This window comes from Mus caroli, unplaced genomic scaffold, assembly GCF_978045245.1.
Source record: "Mus caroli unplaced genomic scaffold, Mus_caroli_1 scaffold_8, whole genome shotgun sequence".
Lineage (NCBI taxonomy): Eukaryota > Metazoa > Chordata > Mammalia > Rodentia > Muridae > Mus > Mus caroli.
Window position 1 is genome coordinate 136,457,419 of NW_028227263.1, and position 22,572 is coordinate 136,479,990.

The 22,572-nt window shown below is 39.0% G+C and overlaps 1 protein-coding gene and 1 pseudogene across 1 annotated transcript in view; both read right to left on the reverse strand.

The window, feature by feature from the left end:
- Window positions 1–8,732: 8,732 nt before the first annotated feature.
- Window positions 8,733–12,028, reverse strand: LOC147003678 (uncharacterized; annotated as a pseudogene).
- A 5,595-nt stretch (window positions 12,029–17,623) lies between these two features.
- Window positions 17,624–22,572, reverse strand: part of LOC147003679 (vomeronasal type-2 receptor 116-like) — a 114,099-nt gene continuing 109,150 nt past the window's right edge. Inside the window, 1 exon segment of the mRNA XM_085842306.1 lies at window positions 17,624–18,378. Coding sequence (XP_085698432.1) covers window positions 17,624–18,378 — 755 coding nt within the window.

Genomic DNA, 22,572 nt, shown 5'->3' on the forward strand with positions numbered 1-22,572 from the left:
CTTTAGTAAATCTCAAAGCACACATTGCACCTCACACAATAATAGTTGGAGACTTCAACACACCACTTTCATCAATGGAAAGATCGTGGAAAGAGAAACTAACCAGGGACACAGTGAATCTAACATAAGTTATGAAAGAAATGGAGTTAACAGATATCTACAGAACATTTTATCCTAAAACAAAAGGATATACCTTCTTCTCAGCACATCACTGGACATTCTCCTAAATTGACCATATAAATGGTCACAAAACAGGCCTCAACAGATACAAAAATATTGAAATTAACCAATGCATCCTATCAGACAACCATGGACTAAGGCTGATCTTCAATAACAATATAAATAATGGAAAGCCAACATTCACGTGGAAACTGAATAACACTCTTCTCAATGATACTTTGGTCAAGGATGGAATAAAGAAAGAAATTAAAGACTTTTTACAGTTTAATGAAAATGAAGCCACAACATACCCAAACCTATGGGACACAATGAAAGCATTTGTAAGAGGGAAACTCACAGTTCTGAGTGCCTCCAAAAAGCAACTAGAGAGAACACACACTAGCAGATTGACAACACATTTAAAAGCTCTAGAAAAAAAGGAAAAAAAATCACCCAAGAGGAGTAGACGGCAGGAAATAATCAAACTCAGGGGTGAAATCAACCAAGTGGAAACAAGAAGAACTATTCAAAGAATTAACCAAATGAGGAGTTGGTTCTTTGAGAAAATGAACAAAATAGATAAACCCTTAGCTAGACTCACTAGAGGGCAGAGGGACAACATCCTAATAAAATCAGAAATGAAATGGGAGACATAAAAACAGATCCTGAAGAAATCCAAAACACCATCATATCCTTCTACAAAAGGCTATACTCAACAAAACTTGAAAACCTGGACGAAATGGACAAATTTCTGGACAGATACCAGGTACAAAAGTTAAATTAGGGTCAAGTTAACAATCTAAACAGTCCTATATCCCCTAAAGAAATAGAAGCAGTCATTAATAGTCTCCCAGCCAAAAAAAAAAAAAAAAGCCCAGGACCAGAGGGGTTTAGTGCAGAGTTCTACCAGACCTTCAAAGAAGATTTAATTCCGGTTCTGCACAAACTATTCCACAAAATAGAAGTAGAAGGAACTCTACCCAACTCATTCTATGAAGCCACACCTAAACCAGAGAAAGATCCAACAAATATAGAGAACTTCAGACCAATTTCCCTTATGAATATAGAAGCAAAAATACTCAATAAAATTTTCGCTAACCAAATCCAAAAACACATTAAAGCAATCAACTATCCTGACCAAGTAGGTTTTATTCCAGGGATGCAGGGATGTTTGAATATATGGAAATCCATCAACGTAATCTATTATATAAACAAACTCAAAGACAAAAAACACATGATCATCTCCTTAGATGCAGAACAAGCATTCGACAAAATCCAACACCCATTCATGATAAAAGTCGTGGAAAGATCAGGAATTCAAGGCCCATACCTAACCATGATAAAAGCAATCTACAGCAAACCAGTAGCCAACATCAAAGTAAATGGTGAGAAGCTTGAAGCAATCCCACTAAAGTCAGGGACTAGACAAGACTGTCCACTCTCCCCATACCTATTCAACATTGAACTAGAAGTCCTAGCCAGAGCAATTCGACAACAAACGGAGATCAAGTGGATACAGATTGGAAGAGATGAAGTCAAAATATCACTTTTTGCAGATGATATGATAGTATATATAAGTGACCCTAAAAATTCCACCAGAGAACTCCTAAACCTGATAAAAAGCTTCGGTGAAGTACCTGGATATAAAATTAACTCAAAAAAGTCAATGGCCTTTCTCTACACAAAGAATAAACAGGCTGAGAAAGAAATTAGGGACACAACACCCTTCTCAATAGTCACAAATAATATAAAATATCTTGGCGTGACTCTAACTAAGGAAGTGAAAGATCTGTATAATAAAAACTTTAAGTCTCTGAAGAAAGAAATTAAAGAATATCTCAGAAGATGAACAGATCTCCCATGCTCATGGATTGGCAGGATCAACATTGTAAAAATGGCTATCTTGCCAAAAGCAATCTACAGATTCAATGCAATTCCCATCAAAATTCCAACTCAATTCTTCAACGAATTAGAAAGAGCAATCTCCAAATTCATGTGGAATAACAAAAAACCTAGGATAGCAAAAACTCTTCTCAAGGATAAAAGAACCTCTGGTGGAATCACCATACCTGACCTAAAGCTTTAACACAGAACAATTGTCATAAAAAAAAAATGCATCATACTGGTATAGTGAGAGACAAGTTGACCAATGAAATAGAATTGATGACCCAGAAATGAACCCACACACCTATGGTCACTTGATCTTCGACAAGGGAGCTAAAACCATCCAGTGGAAGAAAGACAGCATTTTCAACAAATGTTGCTGGAACAACTGGTTTTTATCATGTAGAAGAATGTGAATCGATCAATTCCTATCTCCTTATACTAAGGTCAAATCTAAGTGGATTAAGGAGCTTCACATAAAACCAGAGACACTGAAACTTATAGAGAAGAAAGTGGGGAAAAGCCTTGAAGATATGGGCACTAGGGAAAGATTCCTGAATAGAACAGCAATGGCTAGTGCTATAAGATTAAGAATTGACAAATGGGACCTCATGAAACTTCAAAGCTTCTGCAAGACAAAAGACACTGTCAATAAGACAAAAAGACCACCAACAGATTGGGAAAGGGTCTTTACCTATCCTACATCAGATAGGGGAGTAATATCCAATATATATAAAGAACTTAAGAAGGTGGACTCCAGAAAATCAAATAACCCCATTAAAAAATGGGGCTCAGAACTAAACAAAGAATTCTCACCTGAGAATACCAAATGGCAGAGAAGCACCTGAAAAAATGTTCAACATCCTTAATCATCAGGGAAATGCAAATCAAAACAACCCTGAGATTCCACCTCACACCAGTCAGAATGGCTAGGATAAAAAATTCAGGTGACAGTAGATGCTGGCGAGGATATGGAGAAAGAGGAACACTCCTCCATTGTTGGTGGGATGGCAAGCTTGTACAACCACTCTGGAAATCAGTCTGGCGGTTCCTTAGAAAATTGGACATAGTACTACTGGAGGATCCAGCAATACCTGTCCTGGGCATATATCCAGAAGATGTCCCAACCGATAACGACACATGCTCCACTATGTTCATAGCAACCTGATTTATAATAGCCAGAATCTGGAAATAACCCAGATGCCCCCCAACAGAGGAATGGATACAGAAAATGTGGTACATTTCACAATTTATGAAATTCCTAGCCAAATGGATGGACCTGGAGGGCATCATCCTGAGCGAGGTAACACAATCACAAAGGAACTCACACAATATGTACTCACTGATAAGTGGATATTAGCCCAAAAGTTAGGATACCCAAGATATAAGGTACAGTTTGCTAAACACATGGAACTCAAGAAGAATGAAGACTGAAGTGTGGACACTATGCCCTTCCTTAGAATTGGGAACAGAACACCCATGGAAGGAGTTACAGAGACAAAATTTGGAGCTGTGACAAAAGGATGGACCATCTAGAGACTGCCATATCCAGGGACCCATCCCATAATCAGCTTCCAAACGCTGACACCATTGCATACACTAGCAAGTTTTTGCTGAAAGGACCCAGATATAGCTGCCTCTTTTGAGACTATGCCGGGGCCTGGCAAACACAGAAGTGGATGCTCACAGTCAGCTAGTGGATGAATCACAGGGCCCCCAATGGAGGAGCTGGAGAAAGTACCCAAGGAGCTGAAGGGATTGCAACCCTATGGGTGGAACAACATTATGAACTAACCAGTACCCTGGAGCTCTTGACTCTAGCTGCATATGTATCAAACGATGGCCTAGTAGGCCATATCTGGAAAGAAAGGCCCATTGAACATGCAAACTTTATATGCCCCAGTACAGGGGAACGCCAGGGCCAAAAAACTGGGAATGGGTGTGTAGGGAAGTGGGGGGAGGGTATGGGGTACTTTTGGGATAACATTGGAAATATAAGTGATGAAAAGATGTAATAAAATATATTTAAAAAAATCTTTTCCCAATCTGTTGGTTGCCATTATCTATTAAGAGTAACCTGTACCTTACCGAAGCTTTGCAATTTTATGCGGTTTCATTTGACATTTATTAATCATAGAGCAAAAGCCTTTGATGTTCTTTTTAGGAGCTTTTCCCCTGTGCCCATGTATTCGAGGCTTTTCCCCACTTCCTCTTCTATTATTTTCAGTGTATCTGGTTTTATGTGTAGGTTGTTGTTCCACTCTGACTTGAGCATTGTATAAGGAGATAAGAATGGATCAATTCATATTTTTCTACATGCTAACCACCAGTTGATCCATCACCATTGATTTAAAAATGTTGTCTTATTTCCACTGTATGGTTTTACTTCATTGTCAAAGATCAAGTGACCTTTGTGAGTTCGTTTCTGCATTTTCAGTTCCTTTCCATTGATCGACCTCTATGTTGCTATACCAGTACCATGCAGTTTTTATAACAATTGCTCTCTAGTACAGGTTGAGGTCAGGGATGATTATTCCCCCAGTAGTTCTTTTACTGTTGAGAATATTTTTTCGAAATCCTGGGTTTCTTATTTATTCCAAATGATTTTGCAAATTGCTTTTTCTAACTCTATGAAGAATTTTGTTAGGATTTAGGTGGGGATTGCACTGAAACTGTAGATTGCTTTTGGCAAGATGGCCATTTTTACTTTATTAGTCCTGCCAATTCATGAGCATGTGAGATCTTTCCAACTCCTGAGATCTTCTTTCATTTCTTTCTTCAGAGAGTGGAAGTTCTTGTCATACATATCTTTCATTTCCTTGGTTAGAGTCACAACAAGTTAGTTTATATTATTTGCGACTATTGTGAAGAGTGTCATTTTACTAATTTCTTTCTTACCCTGTTTATCCTTTGAGTAGAGGAAGTCTACTGATTTGTTTGAGTTAATTCCAGCCACATTGTTGAAGTTGTTTTTCAGGTTTAGGAATTCTCTGGTGGGATTTTGGGGTCACTTAATTATACTATCATATCATCCCCATATACTGATATTTAGACTTCTTCCTCTCCAATTTTGTCCCTTTCACCTCCTTTTGATATCTAATTGCTCTGGCTAGGATTTCTAGTACTATATTGAATAGGTAGGGAAAGAGTAGGCTGCCTCATCTAGTTTCTGATTTTATTGGGGTTGTTCCAACTTTCCATTTAGTTTGATGTTGTCTTCTGGTTTGCTATATATTGCTTTTACTATGTTTACATATGGGTCTTGTTCTCCTGTTCTTTCCAAGACTTTTAGCATGAAGGGATGTTGTAATTTGTCAAATGCTTTCTCAGCATTGAATGAGATGATCATGTGGTTTTTTTTTTCTTTGCTTTTATTTATATAGTGGGTTACTTTGATTTCCTTATATTGAACCATTCCTTCATTCCTGGGAAAAGCCTACCTCATCATGATGGTTGATTGTTTTGTTATATTCTTACACTCTGTAAGAATTTTATTGAGTATATTTGCATAAATATTCATAAGTGAAATTGGTCTGAAGTTATCTTCCTTTGTTACATCTTAGTAAGTTTTAGGTATAAGTGTAATTGTTGCTTCATGGAATGAATTGAGTAGTGTCCTTCTGTTTCTATTTTGTGAAATAGTTAGAACAAAATTGGTTTTAGCTCTTCTTAGAAAGTCATATAGAATTCTGCACTATACCCATTTGTAACTGGGCTCTTTTCGGTTTGTTATAATATTAATAATTGCTTCTATTTCTTTAGAAGTTATGGGAATGTTTAGATGGTTTGTGTGATACTTACTTAAATTTGGTACCTGGTATATTCCTAGAAAATTGTCCATTTTATCCAGATTTTCAAGTTTTGATGAGTATAGGTGTTTGTAGTAGGATCTGGTAATTTTTAGGATTTCCATGGCTTCTGTTGTTATGTCTCCCCTTTCAGTTCTTATTTTATTAATTTGGATAATGTCTCCATGTCCTCTAGTCACTCTGGCTAACGGTTTATCTATCTTGTTGATTTTTCTCAATGAACCAGCTATTGGATTTATTGATTCTTTGTACAGTTCTCGTGTGATGTGGTACCCAGGACTTGGTATAATGCGAGAACTGGGTTCTGATGATGACAATTAACCTTGGTTTCTGTTGCTTATGTTCTTGATCTTGCCTCTCTCCCTCTGGGTATCTCTAGTGCTACATGCACTCACTGTCATTGACTGGAGCTTGTCTGTCTTGTTTTCCTTTTTGTTTCAGAGCTCCTTAGAGTCCAGATGTCTCTGTGATCCATTGATCCTGAAATTCTGCATGTAAGAGTGCCTGGGAGTCAAGCTGCCTCTAGGATTCTGAAATCCTGGCATGATCAAACTCCTAAGAACCTGTGATCCTATGATCATGGGTGTGTTAGAACACCTGGGAATCCAGCTTCCTCTGGGTGTTGGGTGGTTGGGTGCAGAGATATTATCAGGATCTACTCAGGGCACTGACTAAGACAGGAAGGCACCAGATTCTTTTGATCCCCCAGAGTGACATGTCTTTAATACAAGCACTCAGAACCCAGAATATGGGTAGGTCTATGAGTTCTAGGACAACTTGAGATACATAGAGAAACAAGCTAGCCAAACCAACATAGTAAGACTGTATATATATAACTTTGATACAGGGTGAGAAAAATGACTTATCTCACTGGATAACAGCACTTACTCTTATTGCAGATAACTTTGGTTCAATTCCCAGCATTCACTTAAAGTATACAATGATCTGCATCTCCTAGACCCTGATGACTTTGAACTCACTGACTAGAGCTGCCTCTTCCTCCTGAGTGTTGGTATTGAAGCCCGCACCATTATTCCTGAGCCAAAATAGTTACTAAAATTGTTAAAGTGAATACCTCATGACTTCGTAAATGTGAGGACGTGACAAACTGGTATCTGATATGCTGCAGGAGTAACTCTGAAACACACAGCCTTTTAGAACAAAATCTAGTAACTTCTTAAAAATGTAAAACATGGACTCTAGAACGGGTTCAGAGTGTAAGTCCATATTCTGCTATGGTAGAGGACCAGGGTTCCATTTCCAGCAACAGACTGCATCATACACATATGTAACTCCTTTTCCAGGAACACAATGCATTTCAGGGAGCCTCAAGGGATTAGTTATGCACTTAATATTCATATATATGTGCAGTTGAAATACTGACACATGAAACAAACAACAAACACCTAAAACATATGGGTTGCAATCCTATGTAAGAGCATTAGGTGCTACACAGAGCTGGTCCCCAACAAAAGTAGTGACACGATAGTCATGAAGACTTTACAGTAAATGATCATTTATACCATGTACTGCAATATTCAGTGAGGGGAAAAAAAGGGCAAACAATAGAACAAACAACTATATATATATATATATATATATATATATATATATATATATATACACATATATGTCTTATTTAAACTGAGGTCACTCTCTTCCTCCCCCCATTCAAAGTCAGTAACATGGAGACTCCAATCCACATGAATACAGCCAAGAACAGAGCTTCGTCTTGCTAAGTACCAGGAACGCATTAACTTTTTAGGAATAAGATGGCAATAATCCTCATCTTGATTCTATGTTCTTCTTTGATGAGTAATTTTCAATGACTGGCTTCCTCACAAAAGCCACTCTCAGAACTTCTTTGCTCAAAGTCACATTCACTCCTACGGTTCAACAAGCTTGGTTAATGGCTGAAGCTTTCTCTACATTCTCTGCATTCTCTGCATTCACAAACCTATCTGGGTTGTGTCTGTGTTGTTAATAAGAACAAAATTTGTTCAAAGTCTTCCCAAGATTCAGCGGGTTCATGATGCATTTCTGCTCTGTGGTTTCTACAGTTAAATATGATGGAAGTGTGGGTGAATGCTCTGCTCATCTGAAGCACTCTTGACATTTGTCCAGTGAAAACCCTTTTGTCTATATAGGGTAGATGATGGAAATGATTTCCCATGTTCATTGCACTCAATACATATACTCTATTTAGTTGTGTGCCAGTCCTGCAACAAAACACTTTGGCACATTCTTTGCACTCCTGATGCTTTGCTACATAAAACCTCTGATGTAAATGATTCTGCATCCCACACACACTACACATAAAATCCTATCATCTAGTATAAAGTTGTTGGTCATTGATGGGGTGACTTTTGTTTTTTAACACTTACAGATTCATGCCATTAAAATTTCCTTTCCTCTATATGAGCTTGGACATGATAAACAAGCCTCCAATTTTCCTTATATGATTTATGCCTTTGACATCATGTCTTAGTTAGGTTTTCCATTGCTTTGAAAAGAACTTTGAAAACTTTGAAAAGGTAACTCTTATAAAGGACAACATTTAATTGGGTCTGGCTTACAATTTCTGCAGGTCACTCCATTGTCATCTTGGCAGTAACCATGGCTGCATGTAGAGAGACATGGTTTGGATGAGCAGAGCTTTTATATCCTGATCTAAAGGCAGCCAGGAAGAGACTGTCCCACACTGGGAGGAGCTTGAGCACTGAACCTCAAAGCCCATCTCTACTGAGACACACTTTCTCCAACAATGCCACATCTATTCTAAGAATGTCACATCACGTAATAATGTCACTCCCTATGGGCCGAGCATTCAAACACATTAATCTATGCGGCCAAACCTATTCAAACCACTACAGTATACTTCTACTGGTTTTCTCTAGTATGAACCCAATAATGATATAAAAGGCTGGATCTGTTCATGTATGACTTTCCACACTTAGTGCATGTAAAAGATGTCTCTCCTGTATGAACTCACTGAAGAGCAACATGGAAGCAGTTGTGTTTGAAGGTTTTGCCACACTCGCGGCACCTGAAAGGCTTGTCTCTGGTGCAAATTCTGAAATGCTTAACAAGAAAGGCTTTTTGGCTGAAGGACTTGCCACACTTGCTGCACTGAAAATGCCTTTCTTGTGTGTGCACACGTGCATGATATATGAGGCTGGATTTCTTCTTAAATGCTTTGCCACATTCACTGCAACTGTAAGGCTTCTCTGCAGCATGTACTTGAAAGTGACGTGTAAGGCTGGATCTGGTCGTATATGATTGCCCACATACTGTGCAGGTAAAAGTTGTCTCTCCTGTGTGAACTCGCCGGTGAGATTCGAAGGAGATATTATGCTTGAAGGCTTTGCCACACCCACCACACCTGAATGGCTTCTCTCTGGTGTGAATTCTGAAATGCTTAACAAGAAAGGCTTTTTGGGTGAAGGACATCCCACACTCACTGCACTGAAAAGGCTTTTCTCCAGTGTGTATCATCTGGTGTTGATCAAGGTGGAAAATGCTAATAAAAGTTTTGCAACAGTCGCTGTATATGCAGTTCTTCTCACTCTGAATAGCCTCTCCACTATCAGTGTTCATGGGTGCTTTCCCAGCATTGCAAGTCACTTGATGCCTTAGAAGACCCGAGGAGGTCTGGAGGATCATCACATTGTTCATGTTTAGCAGGGGTATCTCAGCACTGCACAGCATGTGCTGTTGCAGTGTGGATGAATTGGCACCTTCTGCAGACAGACTCTGCTCAAAGGGTGACATTTCACTCTCCAGCCTCATTTATCTTGAACAGCTGTATTTCACAGGGTTGCAAGGCAACAGGCAAAATATTCAAGACTGACACTCAAGGGACAGTTCTGTTTCAGAATTAATAACTTCAATCATCAAAAACCACCACATTCTATGTATCTATAACATACCTGAAATCAGGAATCTTAATGCAGTCACAGAGGGCTCTCCCCAAGACTGCAGCTGAGTCATGCCATGGATCACAGAAGGTATAAGTCTGAAAGGACAATGATACAAAAAAATGACACTTCTGTACTAAGTGATGTAACCCATACAGTAGACAAGAATAAAGCCTAGTGAGAGTAATCCTGTTCAGGGTGTCTTACAAAAAAAAAATAAAATAAAATAAAATAAGATAAAATAAAGTAAAATAAAATAAAACAAAACAAATAAAATAAGCTTACAAGTGCCACAATTCCTGTTATATTCAAACATAGGGCATGTCACCAGAAGTACTTGAGACACAAAGATCCCAAATATTTACAGTGTCATTAAGTCACAAGGAAGCCATCAGTGTTAAAACTCCTGACCCCAGGCCGGGTGTGTTTGTGCAATCCATTAATTGCAACACTCAAAACAAAGAGCAAGGAGACTTTGGCAAGTCAGTGGACAGCCAGGTCTACATAGTGCATCTAGCACAGCTAGAATTCTAAAGATAGACCGATGTCTCAAACTACACCCTAATAAAATCTTTACCCCAAAGTGATTCCTGTGTGCCATTGCTGCAATTGAGAGAAACAGAGCTGTTGTGAAACTTGACTTGGTTTTTAACCTGTATTTTATACTCCAAGACTGTGGGGGAAAGACTTGGTGTTCATAGGCCAGCTTTGAGAACAATACAGATCTCTCTAAAAAAACAAACAAACAAACAAACAAAAAACAAACAAACAAACAAACACGAACCAAAAACAAAGGAAAGCCTAGACATGTTGTGAAATGATGGTAGGGTATTACCCAGCAAAGACATGAGTGTGAAGATCTCCATCATCACAGTCTGGTGCAGGATCCTTTGAGAGTCATCAAGCAGTGTCCATTCCTCCCAGGAGAAGTACACAGATACATCCTCAAAGGATAAATAATCCTGAACAGTGGAGAAAGTTGAATTTATATGAATCCTCCTTGTAAGGGATTCCTGGTACCCTTAAGTCATTTCTACTTAGCTTTCTACCTCAGAGGATACAAGGCTGTGAACCTATTCTATTGATAACCAGTCTATCCACAAGGTCCCACCAACTACTGTGTTCATCACTCAGCAACAACAGTCAAGTTGACATAGGGGCTTAATTTCTTTTCTATTACTGTGAAGAGACACCATGACCAAGACAACTGATAATAACAAGGAGTTTATCGGGGCTTACACCTCAGAAGGTCAATCTGTAACCTCCATGTCAGGGAGGATGGATACAGGCACACACAGCACTGGAACAGTTGTTGAGAGCTTACATCCTGATCCATAGTACAGTACCAGGCAGAGAGAGTTAACTGGGAATGGCAAGAGCTTTTGAGACCTACAAGCCCACCCCCAGTGACACACCTCCTCCAACAAGGCTATACATCATTATTATCTCCAAAGTGTTGCACCAATAAGGAACAAGTATGCAAGTCTATGAATATCTGGAGGGTGAGTTCATTGAAACCATCACAGCTGGAGTCAATCCAAGCTAGAAGAATGTCCCTCCTTTCATTCAGAGAATTCACATGGACGCCTCCCAATCAGACACTAACACGGATTCCTCCCAATCATCTGTTTCACACAGACTACATTAGGGTCACAGTTGTCCACTCTGTCCCTGACACAAAGGCCAGGAAGCCATGTGTACATGACCTCAGGACACACACATCAGTCCTCACACTGTTCTTCCATTCAATCTCAGTATGCAGACTCAACCCTCAGCTGTTGTGCTACCACAATTTCTACTTTCCACTACAGCCAGCCAAACTCATGCATTCCTGAGCATTTCTAATCATTCCCAACCAATCTCACTTCCAGGCCTGGTCTAATGTCATCACTGGAGCTTTAAGACCTTCAAATCTTTAGGCAATGGTTACCATAAAGGGAAACCTGTTCATGTAATCCCTGCTGTGGATTTGGGGATTTTTCATTCTGAGCATGTGCCAGGGAAATCAAATGGAAAGGCAGAGAGAATTCCAGCACAGAGTCCCAGGACACTATAGTCCAAGAGATCACTTATGTGTTAATTGGTTAGTGTGATTCCTGAGCTCCCTCCACTTACCTCTTCCTGGATGGCAGGGTTTAACTGAATACTGGGAAACCTGTAGAAAAACAAGGTTGTGAGTAATAAGCAAGAGTGTGAGTATCCCAAAGGTTCACCCAAGTCCTCTCTCATACATGCAGTCAGGTACACACTGGGCTCCATCCTTGGAGTCTCTTACTGGGTGACCTTGGACAAAGAATCAATCTCTTCTGTTTGTTACCTGAGGATAAAATATACTGTTTAGTTTGTTTTTTTGTTTGTTTGTTTTTGTTTTTTTGAGACTGGGCTTCTCTGTGTCTCCCTGGCTATCCTGGAATTCACTTTGTAGACCAGGCTGGCCTCAAACTCAGAAATCTGCCTGCCTCTGTCTCCTGAGTCCTGGGATTAAAGGCGTGTGCCAACATACCTGGCTAAAATTTACTCTTTTTTTTGAGGTGAAGAGACACCATTGCCAAGGCAATTCTTAAAATATAAAAGAAAACATTTAACTGGTGCTAGCTAACAGTTTCAGAGTGTTCGTCCATGATGAGCATGGTGGTAATAAGAGAGGCATGGGACCAGAGCGATACCTGAAGACTTTATGTTCTGATCTACCAACAGCAGGCACACACACACACACACACACACACATACACACACACACACACACACACACACACACACACACACACACACTCACACTGGATTACGTGTGGGATTCTGAAACCTCAAAGTTCACTCCCAGTCACATCCTTCCTCCAACAATACCTTACCTCTTAATCTTTCTGATTCTTCTCAAACAGTTCCACACCCTGGGGACTGAACATTCAATTATCTAAGCCTATGGAAACTGTTCTCATTAAAACTAACATACATTCCTATTCCAAAATGAGACTCATAGGGATCAAGAGATCACCCTCTTTTGGTGTGTCTGAAGATAGCAACCATGTACTTATATACATGAAATATATATTTAAAAAAACAAACAAAAGAGAATCACAGTCTCAACCTCAGTCCTATGTGTCAAGTATTTGGTACAGGCTCTTCCTGAGTACATGACTAATGCTTCTTTAACAAATTTCACAAATGGGTACATATGATTTCAAAATGTAGTTTTATCTACCCACATTGAATTATGACTTTGGAATTAATTAGCCTTTACACAACATGTGCTAGGCAGAATCAAGCAGACTTTCGTGCATCTGAGTCCAACCTGATGTACATAGGACAGCTACAGTCATGGGGAGTGTCAATGGGGAGAAGGAGGATAGCTAGTAACAAGGCAGACTTTACTCAAATACTGAATGCAATCACAGAATTTTAAAACCTTTCAGTAATACTTAAAAATTAGTAATATTATTAATTATAATTACTAATAAAATTTAGTAATATTATTTAAAAAATAAAATTTATTTTTAATTAAAAATTTCTTCACAGCTAAGCTTAGCATAGCAGCATGTCCTGATGGCTGAGTTTTAAAAATTCATTAGAAATATAAGACAGGTTGGCTCCAATTAGGGCACTTCCACCATGAACCAGCATTCAGTTGGCAGCCCTTAACCAAAGGAGACCCTAACCCACAAGAAAGGAAATCTCTATGAATTTGAGGCTAGTGTGATGAAAACAGTGAATTTGAGCCAAGATTAAAAATAAATAAATTAAGTAAAAATATAACAAAGGGTGTTTTTTCTTATCAATTGTGAGTTAGAGATAGAAGGATTCCTTTGAGTTTGAAGATAGTGTGGTACGTAGTGAGACAGGACAGCCATGACTACAGAGAGAGAGAGAGAGACAGTCTGAGGTAGAGGGAGGTGGAGGGGGATGGGAGAGGAAGAGGATCAAAGGGAGAGGTATGAAGAAGTGAATGAAGGTATGAGCTCAAAAGGATATATTTGAAATCGAGTATTCTTTCACCACTGATCTCAAGAATTCAAACTCTTCTCAGTTATACACATCAGATATGACATCATCACCAATAACTTTTCTATTGTGCAACCCCATTCTAAGAGAAATATGGAGATACATAACAGAATTCAGCCAACAAATCACTTTGGTGTGGCACTGAGTATGTACTTCAGAAGGAAAGTCTAGAGCAGCAGCTTCCCAGGAAATGTAATCTAGTCTAAAGGGAGTATCATTAACTCCTTACTTTTTGGTTCTCCACTATCCATCTATGCAACTGCCCTGGTATCCATGAGGAAGCTGTCTGAACTACATTAACCAGTACCCACTGTGTACATAAAGGCAGGAAGAATGGCGGGAGGTGTTAGTGCATACATATAATCCCAGTGGACATCTGAGTTTGTGGCTAGCTTGGACTTCCATCTAGTGCAGCCAAGGCTACACAGAGAAAGCCTGACTCAAAGGAAAGAAAGGAGAGAGAGAGAGAGAGAGAGAGAGAGAGAGAGAGAGAGAGAGAGAGAGAGAGAGAGAGAGAGAGAGAGAGAGAGATCATGTGCCTCTCTGGACAGCCCTGTCTGAGGGCCTGGAGATGATGGATGGGGTGGCAGAGGATCCTTAGTTTACCGTTTTTTTTCAGCTCTTTGTGGTGTGGGTCCTAAGCCCAGGCAGAGGGCTGATGTCCCTGATAGTGATCCAGTCTTACAGTCTTGTTTTATTCATTAATTTTACTCTTATAAAGATGGTGTTTGTGGCCATGTGGCATTGGTACATATAGCAGACATATGATGGATTTCAAGGTCAGCCTGGACTACAGAGTGAGTTTCAGGACAGCCAGGGCTACACAGCTACTATAAATAAGGTTGCTATGAACATAGTGGAGCATATATCATTATTACAAGTTGGAAGATGTTCTGGGTATATGTGCATGAGAGGTATTGCTGGATCCTCCAAAAGTTCTATGTCTGCCAATTTTCTGATGAAACACCAGATTGATTTCCAGAGTTGTTGTACCATCTTGCAATCCCACCAGCAATGGAGGAATGTTCCTCTTTTACCACATCCACCCCAGCATCTGCTATCACCTGAATTTTTGATCTTAGCCATTCTGACTGGTGTGAAATGGAATCTCAGGGTGGTTTTGATTTGCATTTCACAGATCATTAAGGATGTTGAACATATCTTTAGGACTTCTCAGCCATTTGGTATTCCTCAGTTGAGAATTCTTTGTTTAGCTCTGTTTGTACCCCATTTTTAATGGGGTTATTTGGTTTTATGGAGTCCAGCTTCTTGAATTCTTTATATTCAATCTTAGTCCCCTATCAGATTTAGGATTGATAAAGATCTTTTCACAATCTGTTTGTTGCCATTTTGTCTTACAAACAGTATACTTTGCCTAAGAGAAGCTTTGCAATTTCCTGAGGTCTCATTTGTCAATTCTCGATCATACATCACAAGCCACTGCTGTTCTGTTCAGGAATTTTTCCCCTGGGCCCATATACTCGAGTTTTTTTCCCCAAATTCTCCTCTATAAGTTTTAGTTTGTTTTTATAAGGCACTACATATTATATATAAACAAACATGTATTTACATATACATTTTATATTATATATGTATATGATATATTTATATTATTTCTATATTATAATTTATGTTATATATTATAACTATACATTTATATATTTATATTACTTTATATTAAATATTTATATATTTTATATAAGACCATAAATTTTTATTAGATTATATATGTTTATAGTATACATGTATATTATATATTCATATTATTTACATATTATAATTTTATATTTTATATGTTATAATTATATATTTGCATATTTATATTATTTTATATTAAATATTTATATATAAATATAAGACACACACACATATATATATATATATATATATATATATATATACATATATATATCATATAAGGCAGTAAGTTTTTATAAGTTCTTATAAGACACTATTGCCTATGCTAGCAACAATTTATGACAGGACCCTGATATAGCTGTCTCTTGTGAGGCTATACCAGTGCCTGGATAATCCAGAAGTGGATCCTCTGGGTCATCTATTGTATGGAACACAGGGCGCACATTGGAGGAACTAGAGAAAGTACCCAAGGAGCTGAAGGGGTCTGCAACCCTATAGGAAAAACAACAATATGAACTAAACAGTACCCCCAGATCTCATGTGTTTAGCTGCATATGTAGCAGACGATGGGCTATTCCACCATCATTAGGAGGAGAGGCCCTTGATCTTGTGAACATTATATGCCCCAGTAGAGGTGGATGCCAGGGTCTGGAAGCAGGAGTGGGTGGGTTGGGGAGCAGGGTGGTGAGAGTATATAGGGGATAGTATTTGAAATGTAAATGAAGAAAATATCTAATACAATAATAGAAAAATTAAAAACGAATAAATTTGTGAAGAATACCATTAAACCGTAGTTTGAATATCAAATCTTTTTTGCAACAATGCCATCTTCCATGAATTTTCAATGAGTAAAATGTGGATGTTAATGAAGTATGTGTTCCTTAAAGGGACATTGGTAGTGATCATATTTCTATGAATACTGAGTTAGGGAAGTGATTGTTTTTGTTAATGCATTTTAGACCCATTTGGGAATTATTATATAATGGGAATTGAAAAATGTGAAATATTTAGTGTAGTTGCAAACACTCAATGGTTTTTTTTTGAAAATGTTGTTTTCTAGAAAGCAGTGTAATTAAAGCATCTGCCTCTCATTCTGTTTTCCAGAATTTTCTGAATCCAGAAACTCAACCAGAATTGCACACAAAGGGCAACTTCTGAAAAAAAAAATTAGGTTCATGCAAATGTCAGTAGTTTTACCTATCCCTTCCATAACTACAATATAAATAGCATGTTGACATATCTACAAGATTATTTCATTTCATTTTTTAATTTACTATTAATCAATATTTTTTTTACACTCTAGGTGTTATCCCCCTACTGGTCTGCCCCCTGACTCTTCCTCATCTAACATCTCCCCCCACCCATCTCCAAGATGATATCCCTACATCCCCAATGCCCAGCCCTTCCCAATCCCTGGGGACTTAAGTCTCTCTGGGATTAGGTGTGTCTTTCCCACTGATTCTAGACCAGGCAGTCTTATGCTGCATATTTGTTGGGGGCTTCACATCAGCCAGTGTATGATCTCTGCTTAGAGGCTCAATGTCTGAGAGATTTTGCATGTCCAGGTTTGTTGAGAAAGCTGGTCTTTCTATGGGTCAATCTTCTCCTCAGCTTCTTACAACTATTCCCAATTCATCCACAGATTCCCTGGGCTTCTGATCATTGTTGGATAAAGTATATTTCTATTTGACAGCAAAAAAGGAACATTTCCTCCTTAGACCATGGGCCAATAGCTTGAAGAACAGAAGAAAAAAGGCAGTATTTTGTTATGTGTCTGCTCTTACTGGAAATCAGAAAATATGTTCTGATTTCATCTTTGCTGATTATTAAGTTAGTCTGTGTTTCTGATTAATTATTTGATTGGGTAGATGGTTTCTATGTGTAACCCTGTCTGTCCTAGTCCTCATTTTTCTGCACAAAGTGATGGATTCAACTGCCTTATCAACATTTTTGGAAGTTACCGTTGGGAAATCTCCATAAATGCAAAATGATGAATAAAATTATAATAAATAGAGGGTTTAGTTCTCTGAGTGGAAATGTAGCAAGTGAATGAGTGCACGATTTTATGGACACTGTACAGAAGTTCAGTAGATGTGATACTTCCTGATATCACTAGAGCAACCAGTGAGAGTGATTCTAAAACTGGACACATGCACTATAACCCAATTTTCGGTGGGTATGTACCAACTTTATATTTGACAGAATTCCTGAAATATTTGTTCAGAAATATGATTTTTCCCTGATCTTTTGGGTAGAATTTCTCTCTGGTCGCATTAAAATTATATAAATCTTGGGTACAAAAATACATCCAAGCATCCCTGCACTGGATGCCAAAATGGAGAAGATCTCCACAGCAACCATGACCTTACCCTTGGTGCTATGATAGACAGGGAGGAAGGTGACCCAGACACTGCAGAACACTAGCATGCTGAAAGTCAAGAACTTGGCTTCATTGAATGTGTCAGGCAGATTCTTGGCCAAGAAAGCCACAGAGAAGCTTCCAAGTGCCAGGCAGTCCAAATATCCCAGGATACAGTAGAATGCAGTTACTGAGCCCTTGTGGCAAACAATGATGATGTGGCCATGGAGAGTGTGATCATCAATATCAACAAAGGGAGGAGAAACTGCTAGCCAGATTGCACACAGATCACACTGGAGTAGGGAACATATGGGGATGATGTAATTGGGCGCCCCTGATACCAGGAAGTTTCACAATCTTCTTCCTGGGTCTGTGACTTTGAAAGCCAGAACTACAGTGACTGTTTTGGCCAGAACTGTGGAAACAGCCACAGTGAATACAATTCCAAATGTGATTTGCTGTAAGACACAGGTGGCTCCGTTAGGATGTCCAATGAAGAAAAAGGAGCAAAGAAAACAGAACATGAGTGACATGAGTAATAGGTAGCTGAGGCTTCTGTTATTGGCCTTCACAATAGGAGTGTCATGGTGCTTCACAAAGACACAAAGTACCACAGCTGTGAATGCAGAGAAACAGAAGGCCATTAAAGCAAGTGCCATCCCCAAGGGGTCTTCATAGCTTAGAAAGGTGACACCTTTCTGAATACATTTGTTCTGTTCTGTGTTGGCATATTGGTATTCTTGACAATTCACACATTGATCCATATCTGATTTCCAAAGGAATGCTTAGTTGGGTCTGCTTTAGAAATTGTAATGTCAATGTATTTCAAGTAAGGGTAATGAAAGAAGATTTAAAATGCTCCCTTTGATGCTGATATGAAATGTGAAGGATATTGCTGCTGAGCATTGCTTTCAATTCATAATGTTCATAAAGATTTAAAGGAAATAAAACCAAGCAATTTTTTCTTTGTCTATTTAACTTGATTGTATCATTTATGATGTTATTAGAAAGGGGTTTGTGGGGTGTGGGTGTGTGAGAGAGGAACCAAGCCCGAAGAATGAGCCAAAAGAATATAAACAGGCAACTTCAGGTAATAGTAGGGTCGGTGGACCCACCAAAATGCACCAGTGACTTGGGAGGTCAGAGACCTTAGATGAAATATACTATAGTAGATAGAGGGAATGTACACCTCCAGTGGGAAGAAAGGATACCAAGTGAGTGATGGAGTTCCCATCCCATAGTCACATTTGTTTCCCATAATTGTTCCTGTCTGAATGCAAGGATGAAATGGAGAGGAGTCTGAGGAAAAGAAGGTCCAATGGCAGGCCCAAAGTGGGATCTAGGTCAAGAAGAGGTCTTATTGCCTGACATTTTACTTAGGCTCTGAAGCACTCACAAAAAGGATCTATCATGACTGCCCTTCTAAATACAATTATTTGCACCCAACCAATAGACAGAAGCAACTAACCCCTGTACCAACTAACCCCTGTATTAGGGAAGGGTGAAAGTAGTTGAGGAGTAAGGTGATCTTGCAGGCAGACCAGCAGTCTCAATTAAACTTGACCCCAGAAATCTCTCAAACAATGTAACACCAGACAACAAACACCAGCTGATATGGGTCCCTCAATTACAGTAAAGGGCTTCTGTGTCTGTGTTCATTCAGAGAAGATGCACTTAACTCTCAAACACTGAAGGCCCCAGGGAGTTTAGAGGTCAGGTGGTGTGTGGCATTGGTCTATGCACAGACAGGCTGGTCTCCAGTCGAGCTCAGATGCTGAACCCTGGGACTTGGTGGTCATAATTTACGTACATAGGAGGGGAGGAGTTCTCTCATGGTCCTGGAACTCTGGCTCCTGCCTAAGTTACCTTCCACTACAGCCCCCACAAGAGAAACAAGACTAGAAGCCATGTAGGCAATATCCCAAGGTTTTGATCTTCAGGCTAAATTCCTCTCCAGTTACCTAGCAACAGAAACGATAGCATATTTTTAAAGGGGCTGATTGGCCACTCCTCTCTCTCTCTCTCTCTCTCTCTCTCTCTCTCTCTCTCTCCTCCTTTGTTCTCTTACTCTTATTCTCTTCTCCCTCTCTCCCTCTTACTCTCTCTTTTTTCTAACTCCCCCTTTCTCTCTCCTACATTGTTTCTTTCCCCTGGCCTTTCTACAATAAAGCTCTAAAAGCATAGACAATCTCTGATCATCAAGGCTGTGTTCACTCTTGCTAGTGTGGGAACCTGTCTTCCCTCTTCCCTCTCTCTCATAACCCGGGGGTACTGGGTGTTGTCCGAAGGACCCCAGGTTGAGCTTCCCCTTGTCCATCCCCTGTTGAATGAGTCAGAGGCTTGGATGCCCATCCAGAGCTGAATGGATAGTGTCTGGCAGCCCTCCCATGTCTGCCTGTCCAGGGCATAAGTGGAACTCTAGCGGGACACGGGTCCACACTCCCTCCTCTTTTCCCAGGCCTACTTTTATTTCTTATAAGTTGGTGTGGGGGATGGGGGTTCAACGTGAAGGCAGGTTGTGTTGGGAGCAGGTGGGGGATGTGGAGTATTCAGTCGGTGTATGGGGGGATGGGGAATGGAATATGAAAGGTAAAAAATAAATAAAAATTAAAGTTATCAGAAAGCAAAGATTTCCTAAGCCATTTTTTGATCCTATGTTAACATCAAGTAGATTATTTAATTCAGAGAAGATACATTCATAAACTACAATGTGGCTGGGTATATTTTATAAATACAAAACCCGATACTCACTGTTTTGTGAGATCACTGATTATTTTTTGAATTCATTCCCTATGACACATTGAGACTCTGACTTCTACTGGGAAAAGATGTATAACAGCTACTTGAGAATTTACTAGTTTAAACTTATTGACACAGAAACAACACAAAATTGAACAGGTAGGCTGTATGTATATGTACATACTTATATGTGTGAGTTCATGTGAGTGTAGATATTGCATTATTATATTTAAGTGATTCCTGTCTTAAGTCATAGAAAGAAGGTGGAATATGAGAGGAAATATAATGTTTATGTTTGAATAGTAGAAAATATTAATGAAATAAGCCCTAAGAGGTTTCGTCACCTGGCAATAATTAATCCAATGTTCTGGTTATTGTTCATGAGGTGCACTAATTTAGCACTGAAGGAAAAAATATCTCTGTAGATACTTTGTACTAAAAGATCTTTCATCGTGATTCCTTCTTCATATGGAAAGCTGAGCACTTTAATTCTTGTCTCACCTCCATTCTTATGAGAATCAAGGATGAAATCAGTGTTGAGAAACAGAATGAGCAACGTAACAGAGGAATCGTCTAGAAAGAGTGGTAACCCGGGGGCTTTGTGTTAAGCAATTATACTCCATTCTAAAATGGTAATCCCCAACATGGTAACAACATGAACAGTGATTGTAATTGCACTTAATTCCCAAGTCAATTCAGAGAATGTTGGTGTGCTTCCTTGGTTTTCAGAATTCTTGTCCTCAACAATGCATTTGTGAACAGATATTATTTGATAAGTTGCCTAAGAGCCTAAAAAGTTGGATTAGCTATAAATAGATTATGTTGTTCTACCAGAGAATCTGAGTTCAGATCCCAGTATCCATGACAGATATCTCACAAGTAAATATAAATTTAATGACAGCAGTATTATTTGCTTGTATGTGCACATGTATATGTGTTATCCACTCCAGACACATAAGCAATTAATGCAATAAAATATTTTATTGAATTTTTGTATTTAATTTTGATGTACATATTAATGTCTTTTACGTGTAAAACAATTTCGTATACTTTAAATTTCGTTTCAAGCACAGTATATGTTAAAATGTATGACTTCAAAAGACAACTTAGTGTCTGTATACCATCTGTCCAGGCTCTTCTGGCTTAGAGGAGAAAGTGTGGAAAAGCCTTGAAGGTATGGGCACAGGGGAAAACTTCCTGACTAGAACAGCAATGGCTTGCACATTAAGATCTAGAATTGACAAATGGGACCTCATGCAACTGCAAAGCTCTGCAAGGCAAAAGACACTGTCAATAAGACAAAAAGACAACCAAGAGATTGGGAAAGGATCTTTATCTTAAATCAGATAGGGGACTAATATCCAATATATATAAAGAACTCAAGAAGTTGGACTCCAGAAAATCAAATAAGCTTATTAAAAAAATGGGGCTCAGAACTGAACAAAGAGGAATACCGAACGGCAGAGAAGCACCTGAAAAAATGTTCAACATCCTTAATCATCAGGGAAATGCAAATCAAAACAACCCTGAGATTCTACCTCACACCAGTCAGAATGGCTAAGATCAAAAATTCAGGTGACAGCAGATGCTGGCAAGGATGTGGAGAAAGAGGAACACTCCTCCCTTTTTGGGGGGATTGCAAGCTTGTACAAGCACTCTGGAAATCATACTGGTGGTTCCTTAGTAAATTGGACATAGTACTACTGGAGGATCCAGCAATTCCTCTCCTGGGCATATATCCAGAAGTAGTCCCAACCGGGAAGAAGGACACATGCTCCACTATGTTCATAGCAGCCTTATTTATAATAGCCAGAAGCTGGAAAGAACCCAGATGTCCCACAACAGAGGAATGGATACAGAATATGTGGTACATTTACACAATGGAGTACTACTCAGCTATTAAAAAGAATGAATTTATGAAATTCCTAGGCAAATGGATGAACCTGGAGGGCATCAACCTGTGTGAGGTAACATAATCAAAAAGGAATTCACATAATATGCACTAACTGATAAGTGGTTATTAGCCCAAAACTTAGGATACCCAATATATAAGATACAATTTGCTAAACGC